A 23,471-nucleotide genomic window follows, 5' to 3' on the forward strand; every position below is an offset into this window, starting at 1 on the left:
ATATATCAGTGCAGCATTGCTCAAGCAAATTTTGTAAACAGGGTTCATAACAGTCTTTGCTCTACTGAGCTGAGTGAAATAAGGAATCCAGTTGGATGTTGGAAACATCGTAGATAGATACTATATCATACATCATTATTGCCAAAACAGGAAATAACAGACAAAGTGTGAGTCTTCTCATACCAGCCAGGCTCCTGTACGTCGTTGCTCCATCGTCAGATTCGCTCTCTGAACTGTCTTGTTTGAGAGCCGCCATCCGTCTTTCATTCATCTTTCTCTGCAAAAACAAACACATATGTTACAAAATAAACCATACAGAACCATAAAATCACCAGTCCGGCAAAACATAATTTAAAAAAATAATCGGTAGCATTGCCCCTTTCATCTGATCAAACAAACCTTTGAGATCCTTTCTTTGCTCCATTGGCTGACTCCTTTGGTGACACTGACCACACACTCTACAGCCCGGTTTAGAGCCTGCTGGACCTCCTCCAGAGCAGGAACCATGGCGATGTTAGGGATGGACAGGGTCACGTCGACTCTGAAAATAGCCTGCTGACCACTGTATTTGCCACGGCTGGGTGAGTCGCTCTCGGCTGCAGGGGGAGATCGGGGTAGCTCTGACACAGTGTGATGTGATGTAAAGACTTGCAAAAGTATATTTCACAAGTCAGACATTGTGGCACCTGACACGGCTTAAATTAGTTTTGTGGTTACATGCTAGGACAGAAATGACTAGGATCTGTGTTTAAAGTTGAAAAATAAAACGCCCTGCTGATAGCGTGGCATTGATAAAAGTAGAAGAGGCTGCAATCCAACAGGATGGAAAGCAATTTTGTTAGAGCAGAAAAGCTTTACCACTATGCCATTATTTTCTCTACTTTCTTCCCAATAGCAGTTGTATGGTTGTTGTCAGAAACATTTGAATAACTTTTTATGTATTACACGAGACCCACCTAAGAAATGCATGTGCGAGGTGGTGTGTATGCGCTTGCGTAGCATCTCCAGGGTGTTGCGTGTCACTCTGAGCAAGGCATCCACGTTGCGGTGGTTGAAGTAGGAGAGCAGCTCCTGGGCTTCCTCCTCCATCACTTCCATCAGATCCCTCTTCTTCCTCTTCCTCACCAAGGGAGAAGAAGGACCAACGCTAGCAGGAGGGCCCAGTGTGTTTCTGGAGAAGAGACGGCCCTCCGAGCGACCCTCCTCATCACCTAAGGAGATCACGCATCTACAGTGAGCATGACAGTTAAATTATGACCTTTCCCTTCCTATTCTCTCGCATATCTGTGCTGCTGATCCATTTGACATTAACCCTGTCTCCTATAGCTGCTTGCCTGTTATCACACGCCATTCTATTTGATCTAGAAAGGAAAACGTTGGCATACCTTCGCTGTCAATGTGGTCTACAGTCTTGCTGCCAGTGCAGCTGTCTTCTTCAACCTTCTCCACCTCCTCTCTCTGATTGTGGTCAAACTCCAGCAGCATGTTGATCAGTTCGTTGGCAGCCTCCTCCACTAGTGAGCTCTTAGTGTGGAGATTCTGGGCTTGTCTTATGCAAAGGTCCTATACACATGCCCATCAGAACATGTTTCATTATTGATGCAGTCTGAGAAGAACAATCTTAAGAGTGAAAGGTGTTGGAAAGTGTGAAGTATATCAAAGCCTCTATGCACCACAGCATTTTACAAATTATAGCAACAGTGTGCAGGTATTGCATAACTGAGAAACTATGCAGAAAGGATTGTGTTACTATTATTGCATGAAACTCGTGTTGTTAGTATTTATTTACCCTGGTGGTTTGAACGAACTCCTCACAAGTGACCGGCTCGTCCTCCGGAAGAACACACAGCATGGACACGCTCATCTCCTGCAGTACTGCATCTATCCTAAACTCCACCAGGTCGTTCACTCTGTCCATCAACAGCTCCAGATCGACTGGAGACAAAAGAACAACAGAAAAAGAGGGGACACAGACGGACAGGAGTCGAGGGTAGGAGTCGAGGAATTTTTGCAAGTATCGGAGGAAGGAAGGGGGGAAAAAGTGCAGAGGGAGCAATTTATCAAAGTGAGGAATAAATAAAGAGGTCGGTATAAAAAGTGTGCTGTGTGGAGAGGGCTGGAATATATATGCGAGGGTTGCTCGTGAGTGTGTATACAATGAATCCATTAATGTAAATTTTATCACATGCTGCCAGTTGCTGAGTTGCAGGATTTTTTGCTTACCCAATGCCTTGTCGATGCGGCTGAGATACTTTTCTATGTTCAGAGATGTCCAGTTGAGGGAGGTCAAACCCGGCTGTATAGCCTCATCCACCTGTCAAAGAAGCGTGGTTTGGTATGTTGATACACTTTGTACAGTAGCCGCTGTGCACAGTCGGGCATATTTTGACAGAGATGCTGGAAAAAGTCACCAGACCGAGCAACTAAATCTGAAGACAAACACAGTCTTGAATTTATTGTTTAAAAGTTCTTCCTTATCACAGATGTTTATGCTCTGTAGCTAAATCTAGCTAAGTGTGTTTGCCTTAGTAACACAACACAAAACAACCCTCACCTAGATCAATGGTTCCTAATCATTTTGTTGAGCATTTGCTATATTTTCAACATTTTATTTATACCATACTTTTAAATCATCTCGTCTCGACTACTGTAAAGCCTTCTCTCTCATGTTTGCAGTCGTTAAAAAATGATGCAGCACGCCTTTTAACAGGAACACTCGAGTGAGGACACAGTTACCCCGCGCTGGCCTCCATTTAAGGTTGACTTTAAGAATGCAGTGTTTGTCCACAAATGACTAAATGGACTGGCTCTGAATTATCTCTCTGTTTTCCTGCAACCACACATCCCATTAAGGTCAGTCAAGTCCACTGACCGCTGGCTTCTGGTTGAACCAAGAACAAGGTTTGAAGCACAGAAGAGATTGTGCTCGAACAACCTCAGTCACTTTTGCCTTGGCATTGTTAGGCGGGCCCAGACATTGCCTGTTTTTAAATCCCATCTTAAAGCTAATTTTCATTCCTTTATTCATTTAATTCAGTAGTGAAGCTGCTTTTTTTATTGTGTGTTTTAAATTGGTATTTTTAATTCCCTTTTCTTCTGTGTTGTTTCCTGTTTGGTTTAATAGGTTTTTCAACTCTAATTGCACAGCACTTTGGCCAACTTTTGTTTTTAAATGTAAATTAAAATCGACCTAATTGCTTAATGTGGTAAAGGTAACTGGATAAATATTGCACTCTCGCTGCAAGGGCTGCAACTATTCATTAAACTAATATTGAGTCTGATTTTTTAAAATTGTATTAAGATACATCTTAAGGTGAAAACTGTGGCACTACACATAATGACCTAAGTTGCCAAAACCAGTTAACCACATATCAAAATAGACAAATAGACACTTGCTTTTACCAATCATGATAAAACTCTGTGCACGCATATTAACACACACACACCGACGTACCCACACAGGTTTTAACACTTGTAGAAATGCAAAGGCAGTCGTTGCAGTGATATAATATGCCTGATATTCTTTTCATTTAACATTATTTCAAGTTTGCTGAGCTCTCTTGTGCCAAGTGTCGAGCGCATTTTATATTTTAGTGGGTGTTAAAATGAGCACCACACAGCAAGAGATTTGTTGAGCACAGCTTTCTTGAGGCTACACGCTGACCACTGATTATCTCATCTCCGGAGAAGGAAACTGGCTTTACAGTCAGCGACTCAACTCGTTCACCTCTGAAAGTTAGATCTGAGCTTGTTCCATATGTGAACTGGTGATGTTATGTTGGGGTCACACGAGGAAGCCAATGGCAGATGCCAAGTATGATATACTATATATATATATATATTGAGAATACTCAAAGCTGGCCACATTATCTAAGACCTCAACAAACATGGCATGATGTTTACCTGTGATTTTGTCAGTAGGACCAGCACTTGAAAATCATTAAGTGTGAAGAATGAGTTATAGAGATTAAATGTTAAACAATATCACAACCACGTCTTACCTTCGCTAGATGTGGCGTGGCCAGCTGTTCAAAAGCACTCTGAATCTTAGCCCGCACTCTGGTGTTCTCACTCAGCATCAACTGAAACAGGAAAGATGTCAATATATTCAATGTATTCACTCACAGAACCACAGAATTAATTTCCTTTCTGGAGCATGCTGTAAATACAAGTGATTTTTTTTTCTATTGACCTGAGTTTTTCCTTGTGTCTATAAGTCTCTCATGTGTATGTATTTGCAGGCAGTTCGTAAAATCCACCTGTAATTTGTTGTAGTTCTTTTTCAGGGTGTCCTGTTTCAGCTGCAGCAGAGCAGCAAAGGGTGGGATCTCCAAATTCATCCTTGTCATGCAGTTCACCTCCCTGATCTGGGTCAGAATCTCTGGGTCAAAGTTGACGAACAGTTCCCCTGTTGCTGGAGACCTGACCAGCAGGGAGGCCTGCAGCCCCACCCTGGCATCCTCCATCTACGTAGGATGTAGAAAGATGGATGGGAGAGTTTAGTGTGAGTTTTGCAAAAGATGCAAACGGAGAAGTGTGGGCAAGACGGGAAATAAAGATATAGAAAGAAAGACAATCAGTGAGAGAAAGCAGTGAATGTTAATAGCTTATGTACAGTATACCTTTACCTTTTTCATCCAGTCGTGATGATAGAGCATCTCAAATTCCAACAGAACTCTTGCCACCCTGTTAAAGTTCCTGATGATCCTCTTAGCCTCTGGTGTGGAAAGAACTCCTGGATGCTACACATGAACAGAAAGGTACTGTTTAACTTGGAAGGGACATGCACAGACAGGCTAATTGCAAATCAGCAAAAACTAGGCTGAGCCAAACATAACTGTAGAAAGACAGAAACTCAAACGATCAGTCAATTAATTATTGAAACTACCTGTTGAAAGAGATCCATGGGACCCTGGATTCGGCTGTACAGTTGCCGAGCCCACATGATCCGACCCGCCACTGGGGGCAAGTCCCTGCCGACAGGTGGGTCAAGTTTCTGCTTCATGTAGATGCGGGAGACCATTTCAATGTCCCGGCCATAGTTCTGCAGAATGCGCTGATACTTCTCGTCAATGCCAAGATCTGGGATGCCAAGTCTGTGAAGCAGCAGCACAAAAATACATAAAAGTAGATGCATTTGATTAGTCAATCAGAATATAGACAACCAGTGTTAAAAAAAAAATGAAAACAAGCTCAAGGTCTATTCTGACCTGTGGAGCAGGATCAAGATATTTTGTGGTGAATGTTACAGATTAATGAGTGATAAAGTGCTTACCTTTCAAATTTCTTCAGCACGTTTAGAGCCCTTTCTGTATTTTGAATTTTGTCAAAGGTGCTGTCCATGAAACTCTTCAGCTGATTCTGGAAACACAAACTCCAGCAGTATTTACAAAAATAACTTTTGAGACAATTAACCCAACATCCCTCAAAGCCCCGCGCCAGTGCAACGACACATCAACCGGGCAGAACTTTTATCTCATGTAGTGTCCGGTTACTATTCTGTGATTGGTCAGAAATTGGAAGTGGGCGTGGTTAACGTGGAAAAGTGGAAATCCTCTGTGAGCTCTCAAATGCTAATATTCGCAGTGTGTCCGCTAATCTGTCCTGGGTAGAAATCGGCATAGGCTACTGTGTGTCGGGACGGTGTGATCCGACGGACACGGTTGTCAAAACGACTGGCCAACATCCGAAAATAATAAGAAAAGTGCCTCTCGTCATCCGTCTCCCGCATCTCCCACGATGCTTAGCGCGTGTGACGTATGCGGCAGTATGGCCCTATGAGGCTTTCCATTGAGGATTTCCCGAGATTTCCCCGGAGTTCAGCACTTGAGTTTCTCGTGAAATTTAAATTACTTGGCCAAAACGAACTTTGTTCTTGTTCTCGCAGCTCCAGAAGCAAGAACAAATTTCTCACTTCTCACAGAGTATGTAACAGCCCTTTTCACAGCATCCATTTTGACATGTTACAGCCCTGTAAGCATAGGTGTAATCGATTAAATTAGTGGTATTCACAACAACAAGTTGGTGGTATATATCTGAGGAAAACGTTCATATTCCCAATGGCCTCATCCTTTCATTATACCTTTCTGCCATTAAGTGACTCAGCCGTTTGATAAATGGTTATGCTGCCCTCAAATTGGGCCCTGTTTACCATGTTCAGGAGAAGACTCAATATGTACAGCCCTCTAAGTGGAAAGCTCATGAGTTGTGATGTTTGTCATGACTTTTTTCAGAGAGAAAATGTTGATACACCGCTGTTGTTGATGCAACAGCCTCATGTTTCATATTGACTTTGCATGTCCTATATTCAATTATTCACTTGTTGGCTTGCTAACTGTTTACCCTGCTTTGACATGCCAAAATGGTTACTATGGAAAGAGTCTCTCAACTTACATGGAGCTCAAAGGTGCTCTTGCAGAATTCCTCATAGTCAACATCAAAGTCGGTTCTTCTCTGGTCCAGGAAACTGTAGTGTTTGTTCTTTATGTTCAGCACAATAGCCTGCTCCAGACATAGAAGCACAAATGCATGGAAAAGTTAAATATTTATCTTTTCTAAATCCAAAATAGTGAAGCAAATCTGCCCACATGGCAAGACGTGGCCCTTTGAGATTAATCAAGGTTTTGAAACTGAGTAATATATTGCAAGGGAAATTTAACAGAAAGTGTTATGGCTCAACATGAATTATGGATACACTTTGAAGCAAACTGTCAGTTTCAACAGAGAGGTCTGGCGTCTCTTCTGTTTGGTTATTTGAAAGGGCCGATGGAATTACACGAGGGCGAACTAGACTGAACTGGCATGCAAAACATTTAGTTAGTTAGTCGAGCTTTTATTTATTCAGGAAGTCTCACTGGGATCAAGATCTCATTTGCAAGAGAAACCTGAGAACAAATTACATACTCACAGGATCACAAGGATACAAATCATTCATTCAAAACGGCCACCGCATACACAACCACGCCAATTAAAATAGTGACTTTCGGGAATAACTTTCAAAGTCACTCACGTGATTGGAGGTTATGGCTATCAACTCTGAACTCAACTAGAGAAGATAAATATATTGGATGTTTAGATAGCAAGGCTTTGTAAATGAAGACACAGCGATGCATATGCCTCATAGATGCCAGTGAAGACCATCTAACCTTCTCACATAACTCACAGTGGTGAGTGAGTATGATAACTGTCTGCAGCAATGAATCCAATGGCGCAGAGGCAGATGGTGTCCGGTTGTCTAACGTTAGTCGCATCAACATGAACATACGGATATGTCTGTAATCTAATGTAGACAGTAATGTAGACAGATGGACTTTTCTGTTTTTTAAAAGGCAAAGCCAGCTGTTATTTGTAAGAATCCAATTGGAGTTTTCAATTTTTTATGTTCAGCAAGTTTTATAGGACAATGAGCCATCTAAATTCTACAGTATTTATGATACTGGACTATATTAATTAGATCTTTGATAGGACTGGAAGTTACATGACTTGTAACGTCATAAAATGCACAGATTTTGTCTGTTTGGAGCTTGGAACACAGGAACTGCAGGTCATCTAAAGCCTTCAAAGTTCACACTAAAATCCGTGGCATACAAAATTGTTTAATCGGCACAAAAATGGACATTGCAGTACATATTATGTATTTAACTAAATGGACCTAACCTCTCTTTAATGTTAATGTCCCATGCAGTTAGTACGCTTTTACTGATACTACACTCACAGTGGTAAAATTCACAGACATGCAATTTTACCCCGACATGCTTTCGACTATAAGAATGGGCCATGCATTGCTAAAGGTTGAAGACATTACCTCCCATTTCCCCTGCATTTCTGCAGTCTGCACATCCAAGGAGAGCAGAAACAAACAGACAGCTTACGTCAATATACTCCAAAGACAAAACGTCCACACGCTGATTACAAGCAATGACATGCATATTCATATTCATTACTTTCTACGACGCAAGGCAGTACAAGCAGTCCAACTGTGTGAACTGAAAAAAACGATTCTGCACAAAATGAAAGGAGGGAATAAAGACAGTAATCTCCCACTGTCCTTCTAAGTGTTCAATCTGAAGTTGTTTGGAAGCTGCGCTGACATGTACACTGTTATTGTCTTGAATATCTCAACATAAAGAAGATGCTGTCCTCATGTCACGTCATCAGTATATTGTAGGTCTAGTCCGCCAAGATATTTATTCACCCTACAGTTTATAAGCTTTTTTTTATATATTTCATGTAAATACTAGTTACATAGGAGCCGTAAAGCCTGTTCTCAGCATTGCTGTAGTCTGCTGTAAAAGCCTTTCATTAACCATCCATTGACAAGACATTCAGCATCAATACATGGCAGGAGGAGCGCAGGCTCAGCTGGCTAGCAGCGGCATTTCATCATTTAATGGCATGCCTCTCTATGTTATCGACATGAATTTACAACAATCCGATTTCACAATATACCCACTTGAAACCGGGTGGCCATGGTCTCCAGTCCTTCTATCTTGGAGTCCTGCAGGGCAGAGTAAGTGGAAATGGTGCTGAACATTTCAAGGATCTTGTTCAGTCGTCGCTGGAACGTGTCAAACTTCCCGAAAATGTACATCTCGCTGAAGTCGAACTGCCTCTCTGAGGGAGTCTGCTCCAGCTTCTCCTTGGTTTTATGGAAATACCGCTGGTACTCCTGAACAACACGGTATGACACAAAACAAAGCTGGTCATGTCTATCCACATAGCAAGGTGGGATGGAAGAAAAACTTTGCACTCTTTCTTAAACCAAGAAAAGGATGGTGTATTCATCTAAATCTGTATTCTCATGTATTCTTGTAACAGTAATGCGATGATTATTAATAAAAATTCAAACAATATGCACGTGACTCTATATAGACATCAAATAAGCATTGTCCAGTACCTGGTTTAGATGGATGGCAGCTTTGATTTTGTCAACAACAACTTGCTGAGGCTGGTCCCATATTGAATTAAGGCCATTATTTGTGATGTGGGCCTTGCAGGCTGTGATCATCTGGTTTGTCACCTGGAGATATAGACGGGTTCGGTGAAATCAAGACATGCGCAGGTATCAAAAGGTCAAAGAGGAAATTTGTTTTGGTGCCGTAACACGATCGGTGAAACATTCTGACATTTGTATTCCATCCACATCCGCTCTTTTGTAAATCAAGCCTGTAATTTGCACACCAGGAGGTTCTGAATGAAACGGGATCGTTTTGTGCATAATTCTTGTTTTTCACGCTGAGTTAATGTAACTGAGCACTTAGTAGGCAGAAAATGCATTGTTTTCATGTTTTATTCATCCGTTAAAAAAAGAAAATTACAGATCTCAGATTACAAATGAAGAGAATATCCAGACTAGACACCTCCACCTCCACTGAATCCCATTTGTTCATTATGATCTATTTATCATTGATGAATCTTGTGGGATAGCGGCCACCCCCACCTTGACAAAAAGTGATGTAATCTTCTCCGACGTGTTGTAGTAGCGAGAGATACTGTGAATCATCCTGATAGCATTGATCAGACCTGGGATTGCATCGACCATTGACACCTACGGGTGAAACAGAAAAAAAAGTGTGTGTTTATTCATAAGCACAAAATGTGCGACAGTTCAACATGGGTACTGATCGCCTTGTGTGTTTTTAAAGCAGCACACCACTTCATCTTTAGAGAGATTAAAGTTTTATTCTTACAGGGTCACTGTTGTAGAGAGGGTCACAAAACTTCTCCAGGCTGTAGAGGTACTTGACATTGTCTTTGGCCTCATTGGCTGCATCAGTAATCCTAGTGTCCAGCTCTTTCCACGACTAGACCAAACACACAGTTATTGCATTTACTGTAAGGCTGCGTCAAAATATAGAAGAGTGATTTGATGGACATAAAAGTTTTAGGCAAAAAGCAAAACAGCATCCTAAGAAATGTGTTCATTCGGTATGGCCGAGCAGAGATTGATGTTTTTGTCATATCTGACCTTTATGAGTTTAGATTTGGCCATCAAAAGCACGCCCAGCACAGCCTTGACATCAGGGCTCTTTAGCTGGTCCAGAAGGTAGTTGAATCGGGACATGCGTTTCTTCCAGTGGTCCAGCTCAGCACGAGGGCCGAGGTCGTCCGCTTCCTTTCGAAGCTGGTCACTCTCAGCTAGAACCTGATAAACAAACATACTGTATATCTGCTCCCTTTTCAAGCTCTATTTCTGTATTTGGCCATTTTAGTGTGGCAGTCATAAATTCTTTCACAGCAGACCTAGAATTACTTTGGAACATTAAATGCATATATACACCGATCAGGCATAACATTATGACCATCTTCCTAATATTGTGTAGGTCTCCCTTTTGCCTCCAAAACAGTTGTGACCCATCAGAGAAAGGACATGGGCCTTCTGCAGGTGTCCTATGGTGTCTGGCAACAGAATGTTGTTAGTGGGGGCCTTTGGGTCCTGTGGGTTGAGGGGAGGGGCCTCTATGGATCAGACGTGTTTCAGTACACCCCACAGATACATGATCAGTTTGGGATCGAGTGAATTTGGAGGCCAGGTCAACACCTTGTGCTGTTTTTCATATTTTCTGAGTTGTTACTAAAGCATTTTTGTGCCTGTGTAAGGCTGCATCCTGCTGGGTATGGCTGCTGCCGTTAAGGAGTGTTATTGCTATAGGGTGGGGGTGCCTGGTCTGGTCCAGGTGGGTGGTACATGTCTAAGTAACATCCATATGAATCCCAGGTCCAAAAGTTTTCCAGCAGAGCATTGCATTGTCACAAGATGGTCAATGTTATTTACTTCTCCCGTCAGTGGTTTTAATGTTGTGGTTGATCGGTTTACGAATATATATATATATATATATATATATATATATATATATATATATATATCAAAGTTAACAAAAAATCCTGAATTGAAAACACGTGCTTTTTGTGTAATTTATTACAACTGCAAAATAGTATGTGCTGCCATATAATATAATCAGTTTTATTTGAATAAATAACTGTGCAAGGAAAACAAATGCATACACTCACTGGCCAATTCATTAGGTACACTAGTAAAAACAAATGCATTCTAAAAGTCCTGCACTAAACACTGTAGGAAAGGTGGTAATTCAGCTGTATGATGATTTTGGCGGATGCAGTTTGTGATATTGTTAAAAGTGTTTCCGTTATTTAGTCTAGCACACTGTCTAAAATGGAGTTGTCGAAATAATAGAAACATGTGTCGGTACAACACAATACAATTCAATAGTATTACAAACCACAGCCCCCAAAATAAAAACACAGTTGCACTACTATGAAGCTAAGATTCAGTGCAGGACTGTTACATTAGAATGAAGTGGCCGGTGAGTGTACCTTGCCTTTGCTTCTTATCAGGATGAACAAGCTCTGTGCATTTGTTGCTCATCTTCATGAAATATTTAACACATATCCAGTTGCATTTTTGTCTTACAGTACAGGACACTCGTTCAGCTTTACCTGCTAATGGCACATTCAAAGACAGTTAATGCAAAGTGGGAATAAGTTCTATTCCAAAACGTCGCCACAACCTTCTGTGCACAACTTAGCAGTAACATGTTTGTGGATACTTTCTCACCTGTTCTATCTGCTTGATCCACACTTTCATGCAGGCCTCTATCTTTTCTGTGGTCTCTGTGCTGTTGGCTGCGGCCATGTAGTCCGACGGGCCTTTCAGCACCCGCAAGTCAAACATGTCACACTCTTTCAAGGTAACCTGGAAGCAAGCCATGACAGAATATTTTGTTTTTGCTGTTATATAATTTATGTGCCTCTGAATATGACTGTGTGATTTTGAATAACAATTTTATTTCAGCAAAACAAACAAAACCAGAGGCTGTGCTGTGGAGTAATTTTAGGGTTGCAAGACTTGGTGTGGTGCTTTTACAGAGTCTCTTTAATAAAATAGGAAACACATTGTAATGACAATGGTTCACATATCTTCAGTTAAAGCTATATTTTGCAAAAATACAAATGCAGTTTCTTGTATTTTTCCAGGCAATGTATATGTTTATTTGCACAAATGTGTGAATTATCTTAAGTACAGCTTGGTTAAGATTTAATCTTCATACCTTTTCTTGTAGGCTCTCCTGTGCTCCAGCCAAAACCGACACAAAGCCCTCTAATGAGGATATGAAGTCCTGTTTGACAGCCTGGGCCTGGGGACTGGCCAGCTCCCCCCAACCATGGTTCATCTTCCTCAGCGTGGGGATGAAGATCTCAGAGAGCAACTGTTCCACACTTTTTAACAGACCCACTTCTGTCGTGTCCAACATGTTGAAATTCACATCCTAAAAAAAGACATGAAAGTGAACACATCTCTGGAAAGACAGTGAGTCTGACACTGTCTATTTGCAAGAACTAAATCTTAACTAAACTTCTTCAGATTTTCAGAAATTAAATTTATAACAGAATATTGTTAGTTGGGGTCTTTGGGACCTATGGGTTGAGGGGAGGGGTGTCTGTGGATCAGGCTTGTTCCAGTGCATCTCACAGATACTTGATTAGTTTGGGATCTAGTGAATTTGGAGGCCAGGTCAACAACTTGTGCTGTCCTTCATGTTTTTTGAGTAGTTCCTAAAGTGTTTTTGTGTGTGCCTGTATCAGGCTGCATCCTGCTGGGGATGGCTGCTGGCATCAAGGAGTGTCATTGCCATGGGGTGGGGGTGCTTGGTCTGGTCTGGGTGGGTGGTACATGTCTAAGTAACAACCACACGAATAGCAGATCCAAAAGTTTCCCAGCACAACATTGTACTGTCACAAGATGGTCAATGTTATTGTGGTTTTAATGTTGTGGCTGATCAGTATACACCATCTTTTTATCTGTTCAATCCTGGCAGTAATTATTTGGCTAGACTCGAGCAATCATGGAGAAATCATCACTCACAAACTCACAAACACAAATCCACACAATCTGCCTTCCCGTTTCTTATATGACTCATTTATTAGGATTGTAATTTTCTGTTTCTGTTAATATGTTTATTGAAATTCACCACAGGTATCGTAGGTCTTTTAGTATGCTCTCTCATTTTCTCTTCTTACATACACCAATAATTGTACTTCCATCTCTTGCTGTGAGCATCTCGTGGGAAACATGACCTGTTATCATTGCAGGTGATTAGCTTTGCTGCAGACAGCAGGTGTTTAGTTGGAATCAATGGCCAGAACTCCCTGTACCAGTCACAGTGTTATAGCTGAAGCTTCCTTAGTTAGTGGAAATTATTTATCCAACAAATGGCTGGACCAGAACTGTAGTCATGCCATTAAAAAGTATGTAGATCCAGTATTATACAGCTCGACTCATGAATATAAATGTCTTGACCTCCATTTTCTTCCAAGCTCCCTATTTAGGCCACCATGCTGAAACACTAGTATGTTTGCCGACGTGTATGGAATACATAGTTGAATTTGACATTAGTCAGCTTTATCCTGAACCTCTGTGTGTTGGCTACCTTTTCACATGTGACTATTTAGTGTCAGAAATGAAGTTTGATAAACTGATGTCAGGCAGATTGACAGGACAACAGATGACTCCTCCAGAATGTCCCTAAACAAACTATGTGTCAAATTTAATGCACAGTTTTGCTTTATTTTCAGTCAACTTTCTCTTACCCTCAATTAACTTATGACTCTAAGCTTATGTTTCTCAAATCAGTGCAAACTGACTCACTCTGTGTATGTTCTCAGAGGTGATTGCCTTCGACGTGTTGGCTCTGGTGAAGAAGACACAGACTCCGGTCAGTGCCACATCCCTCCCATCTGTCACAAACACTTTAGACTTCTTGCTGCGACCAGGCTGTTGTACACCGAGCTGGGTGGGCGCGGAAGCTGCTGCTGCTGCTGCTGCTTCAGTAAAGAATTGGACATTCAAACAACAAAAGGTATCATGGCAATCAGCTCTGACTTCCTACTTTGATCTTGATACAGGCAGAACCTCATCGTGATGCGTTGCAGCAGTCGCTCATGCATAATCTATTACTTTCATACATTTTTTCATACAGTGAGTGAAGATTTTCACATTACCTGCTTCCACTGGCTCAGTGTCCTGATAGTAAAACATGAGGTGTGGAAGACCGTCCACCACAAAGAACTGCTCCATGCGGTCAATCTGAGAAACATAAAAACTTAAGCTTCACATTTGGTACATGTCAGTGTTGATGCAGTCCAGCTATGCTATGGGTGCAGAAATAAAATTATTACCCAAGTAATTTTTTATCAACACAAATGCTAACTCCTAATGTCTTGCAAGGGTTGTTATAGTGTTTAAGGGAGATGCAATTTTCTTTTTTAAAAAAAAGTAATAAAAACACTAATAAAGTACCTGATTCCCTTCCAGTACGGCATCTTCCACTTCAGCTTTCTCCAGTGCCAGGCATGAAGCCACAATACTGAGGATGTAGTCGTGCCTTCCATCAAGCTGGGCACGCTTAGCTTCACGCTCCTCTTTCAGCTTTTGCTAATAGAAAATAGAAAAAAAAATAGGCTCATGTTAAACTTAATAAAAACTACATCCTCTTGCTGCTTTATCAGCAACACTCAGAACTGACTGAAGTCAATCTCATGACCAAATAGTGCATATAGCCTTCAAACCATATTTCACATACTTGATGTGTACTGGTGAGGTTGTGGGTAATGACAGAAGATTGAAGCTCTCCTCTTAGCTTTGACTCAGACATTTAAATAACGGCGCATTCAAAGAACCACAGTTATGTAGAGTTTTTGCAATAAAATATATGAAAAAAAGAAAAGAAATAATCCTTAGGATTCTGCCAATGACCAGTATTCTCCTTTGATAGCTGCGCCACAAATCATCAAAGAGAGGTGTGAGTACTCCCTCGAGTATTTCAAATGAGCAGTTTCCTTTTCATCCTTTTTTTGTGAGAAGTCCTGCCATGGCTCTTTTATGACTTTCTCAGTAGCCACCCAGATCCGAACAATTCTTAGCCTCAGAACGGTTTAACCAGCAACATGGACAGTTTACAACTGGGGTGACGTTTGTGATGGTGGGATAGCAGGAATCAACCACAGAGGGTTGCCATGGTCTGCTGCTTAGTAACACAAGAACAAGGTCAGCCAATAAATTACCAGAAACCCGGTGTTGCGTGGTTGGTTGGCTAGAGGGTGCATTTAAGTTCTCTTATTTGCTCTTTTCTTTTCTGTCTGGAGTTTAAACAAGAGGTGACAAGAATAGTTCCTTCTACTTTTTGCATTGACGTCACCGAAGTTTTTTTTTTCAAGACAACAGAGCAAAGAAGAAGAAAAAAACACATTCTGCTGTGACTGTGCCAAAAATAAAAATACAACACTTGAGAGCTGGCTCTTCTAAACAGCAGTCTGTTTAGGCAATTATTAACCACTAGATTAAACTTTAACACTGAGAGTGAGATAATAAGAGGTCAAGTTTCTATCTGAGTTACTGCTTCTCTCGCTTCCTTGTGCTGTCAGGACATATTCATTTTGTTTAGCAGTCATCTTTAAATAAAGCAGACATTCTAGCATACGCTAGAACACAGGAAGCAATATGCATTCAAGTACCTACAGTATGTTTGGGTTGAGAAAGAAAAAACAATGTCAAATCCAGGAGATCCAAATCAATGAAAAAGACAATTAGACGTGAAACAATGGAAGAAAAAAACTTATAAGGGATGTGGCTGAGAAAACTGATGGAATACCAAGCATTAGGATGGGTAAATCAGCACGGTGAGGAAAAAAATTAAAGGACCGGATAAAGAGGTGGAAATAAAATAGCTGAGCACCGGGAATGAGAGCAAGAGACAGGAAGCATGGACATGGACATAAATATAGAAAGGTCAACTCTATATCTACTACCAGTCAGAGAGGTTGACAATTAAGGTATTGGTCCTTGTTAGTTAGAGCCCGGCGGGGCTGGCCATGCGAAGCCAGGGAGAGGAGGAGCGATGTCACAGCATAGTTATGGAGAGCAGCAACACATTAGCCCATTAGCAGCTTTAAAATAAAAGAGGACCAGGCACACTACACGTGCTGACATGTATGTCTGTATAGTGAAACAAGGCAAAACAACAAAAGACCCAAACAGTGTCCACCTGCAGTACACATCTTCATTAACTTCCTTAAATACCGTGGTAACGTTTGCAGAGGACCAACAAGCTAATCAAAGAAACGGTGTCAGGTCACGTCAACAGATAACAGGATTGCACAACTAAAATAACAGGATTGACAGTTTCATTCACTCATGAGCACGATTAATTACACCTATATCTGTTAAGTCGCTACCTGTTACTAAATGAGTTAATAAAGTGATGGTTGAGCCTATGAGGCACCCGTGAAACAGGAAAAACCTTGCATTTATAATATTCGTCCTGTGGCGGCTACATATTTACGTGATACATCACCCCCAGCATTTATCTTTCTGCCATAAACAGTAAGTGAAGCTACTGCTGAAAAAAAAAAAACAGAGCAATATACGTGCAAGAACTACACATCACAGAAGAAGAAACTGTTTTTCCCAGGTTTACTGACAACACAGAGGTCAGTTTATTGAAAAGAGGATGATACATAGATTCCAGCTTTGTTCATCTCTTGCACAACTCATTGTTTTGCTGCCGCTACGTTTCTGTCCCTCCGGGAGACTCATCACGTCACGTTGTTTAGCCCGTGTGAGGCAAACATGTGCGGAAAGAATGCATTCCTTCCACACAGAGAGAAACAACTGTATCATATTGCTTCGATCAGGCATAACATTATGACCACCTTCCTAATATTGTGTAGGTCTCCCTCGTGCCTCCAAAACAGTTGTGACTCATCAGAGAATGGACACAGGCCTTCTGAGGCAGAATGTTGTTAGTGGGGGGTCTTTGGGGCCTGTGGGTTGAGGGGAGGGGCCTCTGTGGATCATCCCACAGATACTTGATCAGTTTGGGATCCAGCGAATTTGGAGGCCAGGTCAATACCTTGTGCTGTTCTTCATGTTTTTTTTAGTTGTTCCTAAACCATTTTTGTGTGTGTGCCTGTGTCAGGCTGCATCCTGCTGGGAATGGCTGCTGCCATCAAGGAGTGTTATTGCTTTGGGGTGGGGGTGCCTGGTCTGGTCTAGGTGGGTAGTACATGTCTAAGTAACATCCACATGAATGCCAGGTCCAAAAGTTTCCCAGCAGAACATTGTATTATCACAAGATGGTCAATGATATATACTTCTCAAACATGCATATATACTTCGCAGACATGTCGCTTGACAAAGTGTATGTCTAGGCTGATGGTCACATATCAGTTTGACTCTCTCCAAATTGAAAACATATTATTTTTATTTTTCAGATTCAGCTAACCCTACATTACCAAGTAGACACATCTATTCAGGTATTAATACACCACCACAGAACCCTTCAACAAATCAGACCTTGTTAGAGTCTCTGGAGACACACGCAAACACTCACATCACAGGTCGACCATAAAAAAAGCATGCCAAGCCAACAGTTGCCGGGCGACCAGCCATTTCACACCTTCTCTCTGCCTTTATTCAAAATTGTATGAAGCAGCCAACTCAGTCTTCAGGGCACACACACACACAAACAATGTAGACACAGTGTAGTGTGATGCAGATTATTTAAACAAGCACACTAAGTCACAACTGAATGAGGTACACAAACGCACAAAACAGACTAGTCAACAATAGCAGCCTCCAACAATGCCCGACAGACGCGCACATCCAGGTTTTGTTAGTCCCAAAACACAGAAGGCAGCACTGGCAGACCCATGTAATAACAGCCAGCACATTAATAGCTTTTAGAAGCGAACAAAGCCCCGTCCCGAGATAAGCTATGGCGAGACTGACAATCCCTATAATAAACAAACTGAAGCTTTTGGAATTAAAGGGAAAACAGCTGTGACAAAAGAAATGTGCAAAAGGACAGTTAGGCATCTCTGATAAATGTAGCCAATTTTAATCCAAGTCTTCTGGGGAAATGAAATAACACAAACTGTCAAAGTCAACGCAGTAGCAGCTACTTTTGTCCGTGTTACTTGAGATCACAGTATAGCAAACGAAAGTGGCAAAATACATGAGACTTATGTGGATGGATAAACTAGAACAGGAGCGAAGCCTCAAATGGCAATAAAAACAACAACAGCGCCGTGCAGGGTTGCTCTTACCTGGATGACCTTGGAAACTGTTTGTTTCCAGAGCTGCTTTCTAAACACCTGCGACATGACAGCTCCCTGCTACTCCAAGCTCAGCCCTCCTATACCTCCTCTATAACGTGCTATCGCTTTCTCATCTGCATGTGCACCGGGGAGCCGTACGCGCTCACCCTCGAAGGGTTCTCCCTATCAAGTTGTCAGTGGTGACCACTCAGACAGCTGGGCTGAAGCTTTATGTTTAATGGCCATTCCTGTCTGTCAAAACTGTTTTCACATCCAGCTGTGGCCAAAATAGATGCAAATCCCTCATGAACTGTTCAAATTAAACAGAGGCAATTTGTGGGCTACACATGCTGCCGCTCCATACACTCGCAAATAAATGCCTCACAGAGGTGGAGGAAGGAACATTTACAGCTGTGTGTGCACATATAGCGTACGCTCGAAAACTAATGCGCCGTAATGCATGGGTCCCCAAATACCGGTTCCATGAACCAGGATGAGGCCGCAGAGCAATTTTATTGGGTCTTGATTGATTCAGCAAGAAATATACAAGCTATTTGTCCAGCAATTACACTGAACTTGGCGCAGTCCTTGCATGCTGTATCTTCCACACAGAGAAACACAATTCAGTGTTTCACAGAGGAGCACATTAAACTGTCAATTTTAACAATAATTTAAGCATGCATGTGGAAAACTAGCACAAATAAGAGGCGCTTAAGAGAAAGGGGAGGGGGTGTTTAGGTCATGGAGAACACATTATTGCATATATAAGTGTTGATCAAAGAGAGCTGTGGACTTTTTAGCAAATATAAATGTCACATTTAGGCTTTCAACAAACATTTTCTGGGAATGATTGAAAAACTTGGCTTTAAAGAAATGAAACCTTTTGTTTTGTTTGTATTTTTGGGACCTGGTGATAAAGTCTGACAAGAGCAAAAACCCACAAGTGCAAAATGAAAGAAAGCAGATCAAATATGATCAGACTTTACATGTAGCTAGAACACAAATCCTCTTATCTGTATTGTTTTCAGTCTTAAAATTTAGCCTGAATATTAAAATTGTCATCTAGTCCCGCAATGTCACTATTAATGGCATCATTAACCAAAACATACATCAGACTCTGGTAAAAATGATTCATTGCTGCTGCATGTGGGAGGCCTGCACAACCTGCCGCATGGTAAAACATTATCAAATACACTCTCATGCGTGAATAAAACAAATTTATCTCTTTGCTTTCACGTTCACCAGCCACACGATGCAAACACATAAGCTGCTCACGGAATCCTGACACATTAATGATGAATTACATTTGGCCTAAGCAGGTAGACAAGTAGCCAAGTTGCCTGTAACTTCAGAAGTCTTGGGTCACCTTACCTTGTTTTGATAGTCTGGTTTAAAATGCAGCATACTTGCAGTTGTCGTCTGCCTTTCAGGCTGACATCTCTTTTCAAGTCCGTCCACCCTCTTAATTGCCTTTGCGTTTCATGACATTAGAGAATTACGGCTTCCAACAAAGGAGGAGAGACGGAGAACAAGCGGATTTGCCACAGTATGTGAGCAATCAGGCTCCTCATTTGCCATGTGAGAAAGGTTAGTGCCCTGAAATTATAAGAGTGTTGCTCCTAAGAGGGGGGCCGCTAACCAGATAATGCGGTGTTGGGTGACCTCCTGTCGGCAGAGTAATTATCAAGGTCCTGCTCTCATCTTACAAGTCTATTATAACAATGGGATGGGGAGACATGAGGTGGGGGCGGAAGGATTGTGGCTAAAACATTCTCTGATGCACCGATCAGCCACAATATTAAAACCACTGACAGGTGAAGTAAATAACATCAAGCATCTTGTGATAATACAATGTTCTGCTGGAAAACCTTTGGACCGGGCATTCATGTGGATGTTACTTAGACATGTACCACCCACCTAGACAAGACCAGGCACCCCCACCCCATAGCAATGACACTCCTTGATGGCAGCAGCCATCCCCAGCAGGATGCAGCCTTAAACACAGCTTTAGAAACAACTCAAAAAGCATGACAAACAGCAGGCCCATGTCCATTCTCTGATGAGTCAGTACTGTTTCGTGGGCACAAGGGAGACCTACACAATATTAGGAAGGTGGTCATAATGTTGCGGCTGATCGGTGTATAACTTCTGCACAAATACAGATGCCACAAACACAAGAGGATAGCATGCCATGTGTGGTGCACTGGTGTGGCAGTAACTAAGTAAGAAATGTGTCACCCTCTTAAAAGACAATAGGCTTGATTACATTGTATGCAGAGCCATTGTATGCTAACTGAAGCTAGCAGTGCAGTGACTATAGTAACAGCTTCTTTATACAGCAACAGAGCACGAATATAATGGTGACATTTGTGCTTTTGTTATTCTATTATGCAACGTTTTAATTGCCCTGGTTGTTCCTTTGGCTTTTTAGTTTCTTCTCGCTTGTTGACTGAAAAAATAAATAAATAAATAAATAATGAAAAAATAATATGAACAAAAAAAAAACAAGTTTATGCAATGCTAGAGCTTGATGCTTGATTCCGAGAAGCAGCTTAATCTGTGCAGCAATTATCTCAGTAAAGCATGCACTGTGTTTTAAACAAACCGAAACAATTTCTGAGTTGTACATCGAGCCATCTTTATCTCACATAAATCTTTTATTAACTATCATGGATATCTGCAGAATATATGCTGAAATTGACTTTTTGTTTTATTTTCTCTCCAGTGTGTAGTGTACACATAATAGCATGCTGAATACCATTTTGTTCTAAATGAATTTGCAAATGCCACCTTTGGTTGTATTGTTGGTGACATTTCAAAAGATTAAGCGAATAATCAGAAAGTAATCAAAATAAGAATTAGTTGCAGCTCATGTGAGAAATGCCTGATTATTTGCTCATAGAATGGAAGGATATGCACACATACACAGACCTCCAACCAATTAATATTAATTTCCATGAGATTATTATTAATATTATTATTTCTGTGGCATCCTGCAGATGAGATTCTGCACGGCTCCCTTCACAACCACCCGACTGTCTGCTTGATACTGAAGACATGATTGCAAAGCTTTGCAATGAAAAGTGGCTCGGTCATCAATTTTTCACTATGCCATGACTGATTTTCTACATTGGACTGTCTGGTTGGGAGCTGCCACGAAACAGGAGAGTGACTCTAAATTATAAATGAGGGGGTGGTGAGATCTGAGACAGAGAGAGGAGAGAGAGAGAGAGAGAAACATAGGCAGAGAGGGAGGATATTCACATCGACGCCGGCAGCTTAAACAAATCTGTTTAAAACAGAGGTAGCTTAAAAATGTCAGAACCAAAACTGCATTTCGATTTGCCTTGTTTGCCGTTTCATGAACTTTGTTGTTTCTGATAGGCGCAGTTACAGATTTAAATGGAATAATATTACAACTGCTTTATATAGCAACTCAACTAGCTAATCTTCTTTTGCATTTTTTATTATTTTGTATTTCTATCCAAATGTGCACTGTAGCCTGTGGCGTAGGACTGTACTTACTCTTGAGTGACGATGAAGCAATGCAATTTAATATTTCTTCCCTAATCTGTGTGAAATGCTCTGCTAAATAGGTTATAGACTAAAAGATTACATAACTAACTAAAACAACCAATAGCACTCACGTTAAACCCTTCTAGTAAATCCTGCCCTTATTTTATGATGAAATTAATTCATGAATTCATTGATAGTGACTGAGTGAACGCCTACAAGTTAAAGATTTGTGTCTACACACAAAACAACAACAACAAAAAGGACAATGACAAAATTTCACGTTAATGGTGGAAACCAGTCGATTTAAAGTGGACTTTTCAGCAACTACAATATGAACACACCGCCATCTAGTGGACAGAGACCCGTACTACGATCAAATAATATTTGCAACTACTTTTTTTTTTTTTTTTTTTTTTTGGAGTGCAGCTGAAAGGCAAGTGAGTCTAATAGTGCAGTGGTTCTCAGAGCAATTATCAAAAGGGCTTAGGGAGTTCCTGAGTTGAAAATGAAGTGAAGATTAATTCCATCATTATATTTTTTTTTTCTTCCCCCACCTAATAGAGAAGGTAATTCTGGCGTGGCGTCTCACTCTTCCAGTTTCCGGTTAATAGCTGCGCCTCCCTAGGCTCAAATAGTAATTGATCCGAGCCCAACCATTAAATGAATGAATGAAGTCGTAGAAACAATCTAAAACCCCTGAGTGTAATTTGATCACTTCAGATGAAACCCCCACCTGGTCTTTGGGAGTGCTCTGAACTATTTGTGGGTTCTTCGGTTTAAGAAATAGGCAGAAATGGGCAGGAATAGTACATGACCTTTTAGGTTGGGAACAGACAAATAAATCTGCATGCGGTATAAATGGCATATCAATATATTTAGCTGAGTATAAGGACAAAAGACGGACAGTCCAGGGGGAGATGCAGGAGCCTGAAAAGCAGCACTAACAGACTTAAAAACAACTTTTGTGACGGCTGTTAATTCATAATTATGTGCAACATCTTGTATTTTAAATAACCTAGTAGTTTATTATTTTTAAATCACACACTGATTATTGCCCTCACATTTGTATGATTGTGGATATTGGTGGCTCTGTGAATGGGTATCTGTTATCTTTTTTTTATGTCTTTGCACTGTTCAGATGTGGCACATATAATTTGGTTGTACTGATTTACAATGAAGCATTCATTTGAATTCAATTCAAATGTGCCGGCTGAGTGCATGCAAAACTTGAACTGGGTACATCTGAATTAACAAAACAGTTCAAGCCCAAACATATATTACAGTGAAGGTTTGTAGATTTTATGGTTACTATATATTATAGATTGAATCATTTATGATCATATTAAATCAGAATTACACCTTCATATTCCTTCAAATCCAAATAATGAAAATGAACTATACTTTAAGTTGAAGAAGTTACTGTGATTCTCTTATATCTGTGAGTATTTGCTCTCAAACCTGCATCTCCTTGAGTGACTCCCCAGGCACAGAGGGCTGGGTGGGTCTGTTCCTGTAGCTGACTTTAGCGATCCGAGAGCTGAAGGACATGGCTCAAACATTCCTTCAGGAACAATCCCCTCCTCGATCAGGAAACTTTAAATTTCCAGCTCCGTCTGCCTCAAGTGAAGCGTTTTCCTTCCGTTATTTGAAGCGCAATTTCCCGAGATTGGGCACAGTCCCAGGTTTCCGCAATCACGTTGGTGTTGTTAGTGGTTTCCAAGGTAACCGGGCATTTCTAAGGGTAAAAAAAAAAGGGGGGGGGGGGGGGGCAAAGGGGCAGAGAGGGTTGGTCCGGAAATTAAATGGAGGAAATTTATTCATTGGGTATTTTGCATTTAGGT

The 23,471-nt window shown here is 41.1% G+C and overlaps 1 protein-coding gene across 3 annotated transcripts in view; it reads right to left on the reverse strand.

Annotated features, from left to right (window-relative positions):
• The window catches only part of dnah5 (dynein, axonemal, heavy chain 5), a gene marked incomplete at its 5' end in the record, with an annotated part of 96,184 nt that extends 73,006 nt beyond the window's left edge, over nucleotides 1-23,178 (reverse strand). The window contains 24 exons of one of the 3 annotated variants that reach the window (XM_084557097.1): nucleotides 184-277; nucleotides 400-596; nucleotides 957-1,211; nucleotides 1,386-1,563; nucleotides 1,790-1,935; nucleotides 2,224-2,314; nucleotides 4,002-4,082; nucleotides 4,260-4,466; nucleotides 4,629-4,742; nucleotides 4,889-5,096; nucleotides 5,276-5,361; nucleotides 6,394-6,501; nucleotides 7,805-7,831; nucleotides 8,453-8,668; nucleotides 8,897-9,019; nucleotides 9,440-9,547; nucleotides 9,690-9,803; nucleotides 9,968-10,144; nucleotides 11,576-11,713; nucleotides 12,069-12,287; nucleotides 13,667-13,839; nucleotides 14,020-14,104; nucleotides 14,318-14,452; nucleotides 23,089-23,178. In XM_084557097.1, the coding sequence (XP_084413223.1) occupies nucleotides 184-277; nucleotides 400-596; nucleotides 957-1,211; nucleotides 1,386-1,563; nucleotides 1,790-1,935; nucleotides 2,224-2,314; nucleotides 4,002-4,082; nucleotides 4,260-4,466; nucleotides 4,629-4,742; nucleotides 4,889-5,096; nucleotides 5,276-5,361; nucleotides 6,394-6,501; nucleotides 7,805-7,831; nucleotides 8,453-8,668; nucleotides 8,897-9,019; nucleotides 9,440-9,547; nucleotides 9,690-9,803; nucleotides 9,968-10,144; nucleotides 11,576-11,713; nucleotides 12,069-12,287; nucleotides 13,667-13,839; nucleotides 14,020-14,104; nucleotides 14,318-14,452; nucleotides 23,089-23,178 (3,370 nt within the window). The remainder of the gene's footprint in view (nucleotides 1-183; nucleotides 278-399; nucleotides 597-956; nucleotides 1,212-1,385; nucleotides 1,564-1,789; nucleotides 1,936-2,223; nucleotides 2,315-4,001; nucleotides 4,083-4,259; nucleotides 4,467-4,628; nucleotides 4,743-4,888; nucleotides 5,097-5,275; nucleotides 5,362-6,393; nucleotides 6,502-7,804; nucleotides 7,832-8,452; nucleotides 8,669-8,896; nucleotides 9,020-9,439; nucleotides 9,548-9,689; nucleotides 9,804-9,967; nucleotides 10,145-11,575; nucleotides 11,714-12,068; nucleotides 12,288-13,666; nucleotides 13,840-14,019; nucleotides 14,105-14,317; nucleotides 14,453-23,088) is intronic. The other 2 variants (XM_084557099.1, XM_084557098.1) reach the window with 2 other exon arrangements.
• Nucleotides 23,179-23,471: the final 293 nt, after the last annotated feature.

The sequence above is a fragment of the Chelon labrosus genome, assembly GCF_963514085.1.
Source record: "Chelon labrosus genome assembly, chromosome: 12".
Lineage (NCBI taxonomy): Eukaryota > Metazoa > Chordata > Actinopteri > Mugiliformes > Mugilidae > Chelon > Chelon labrosus.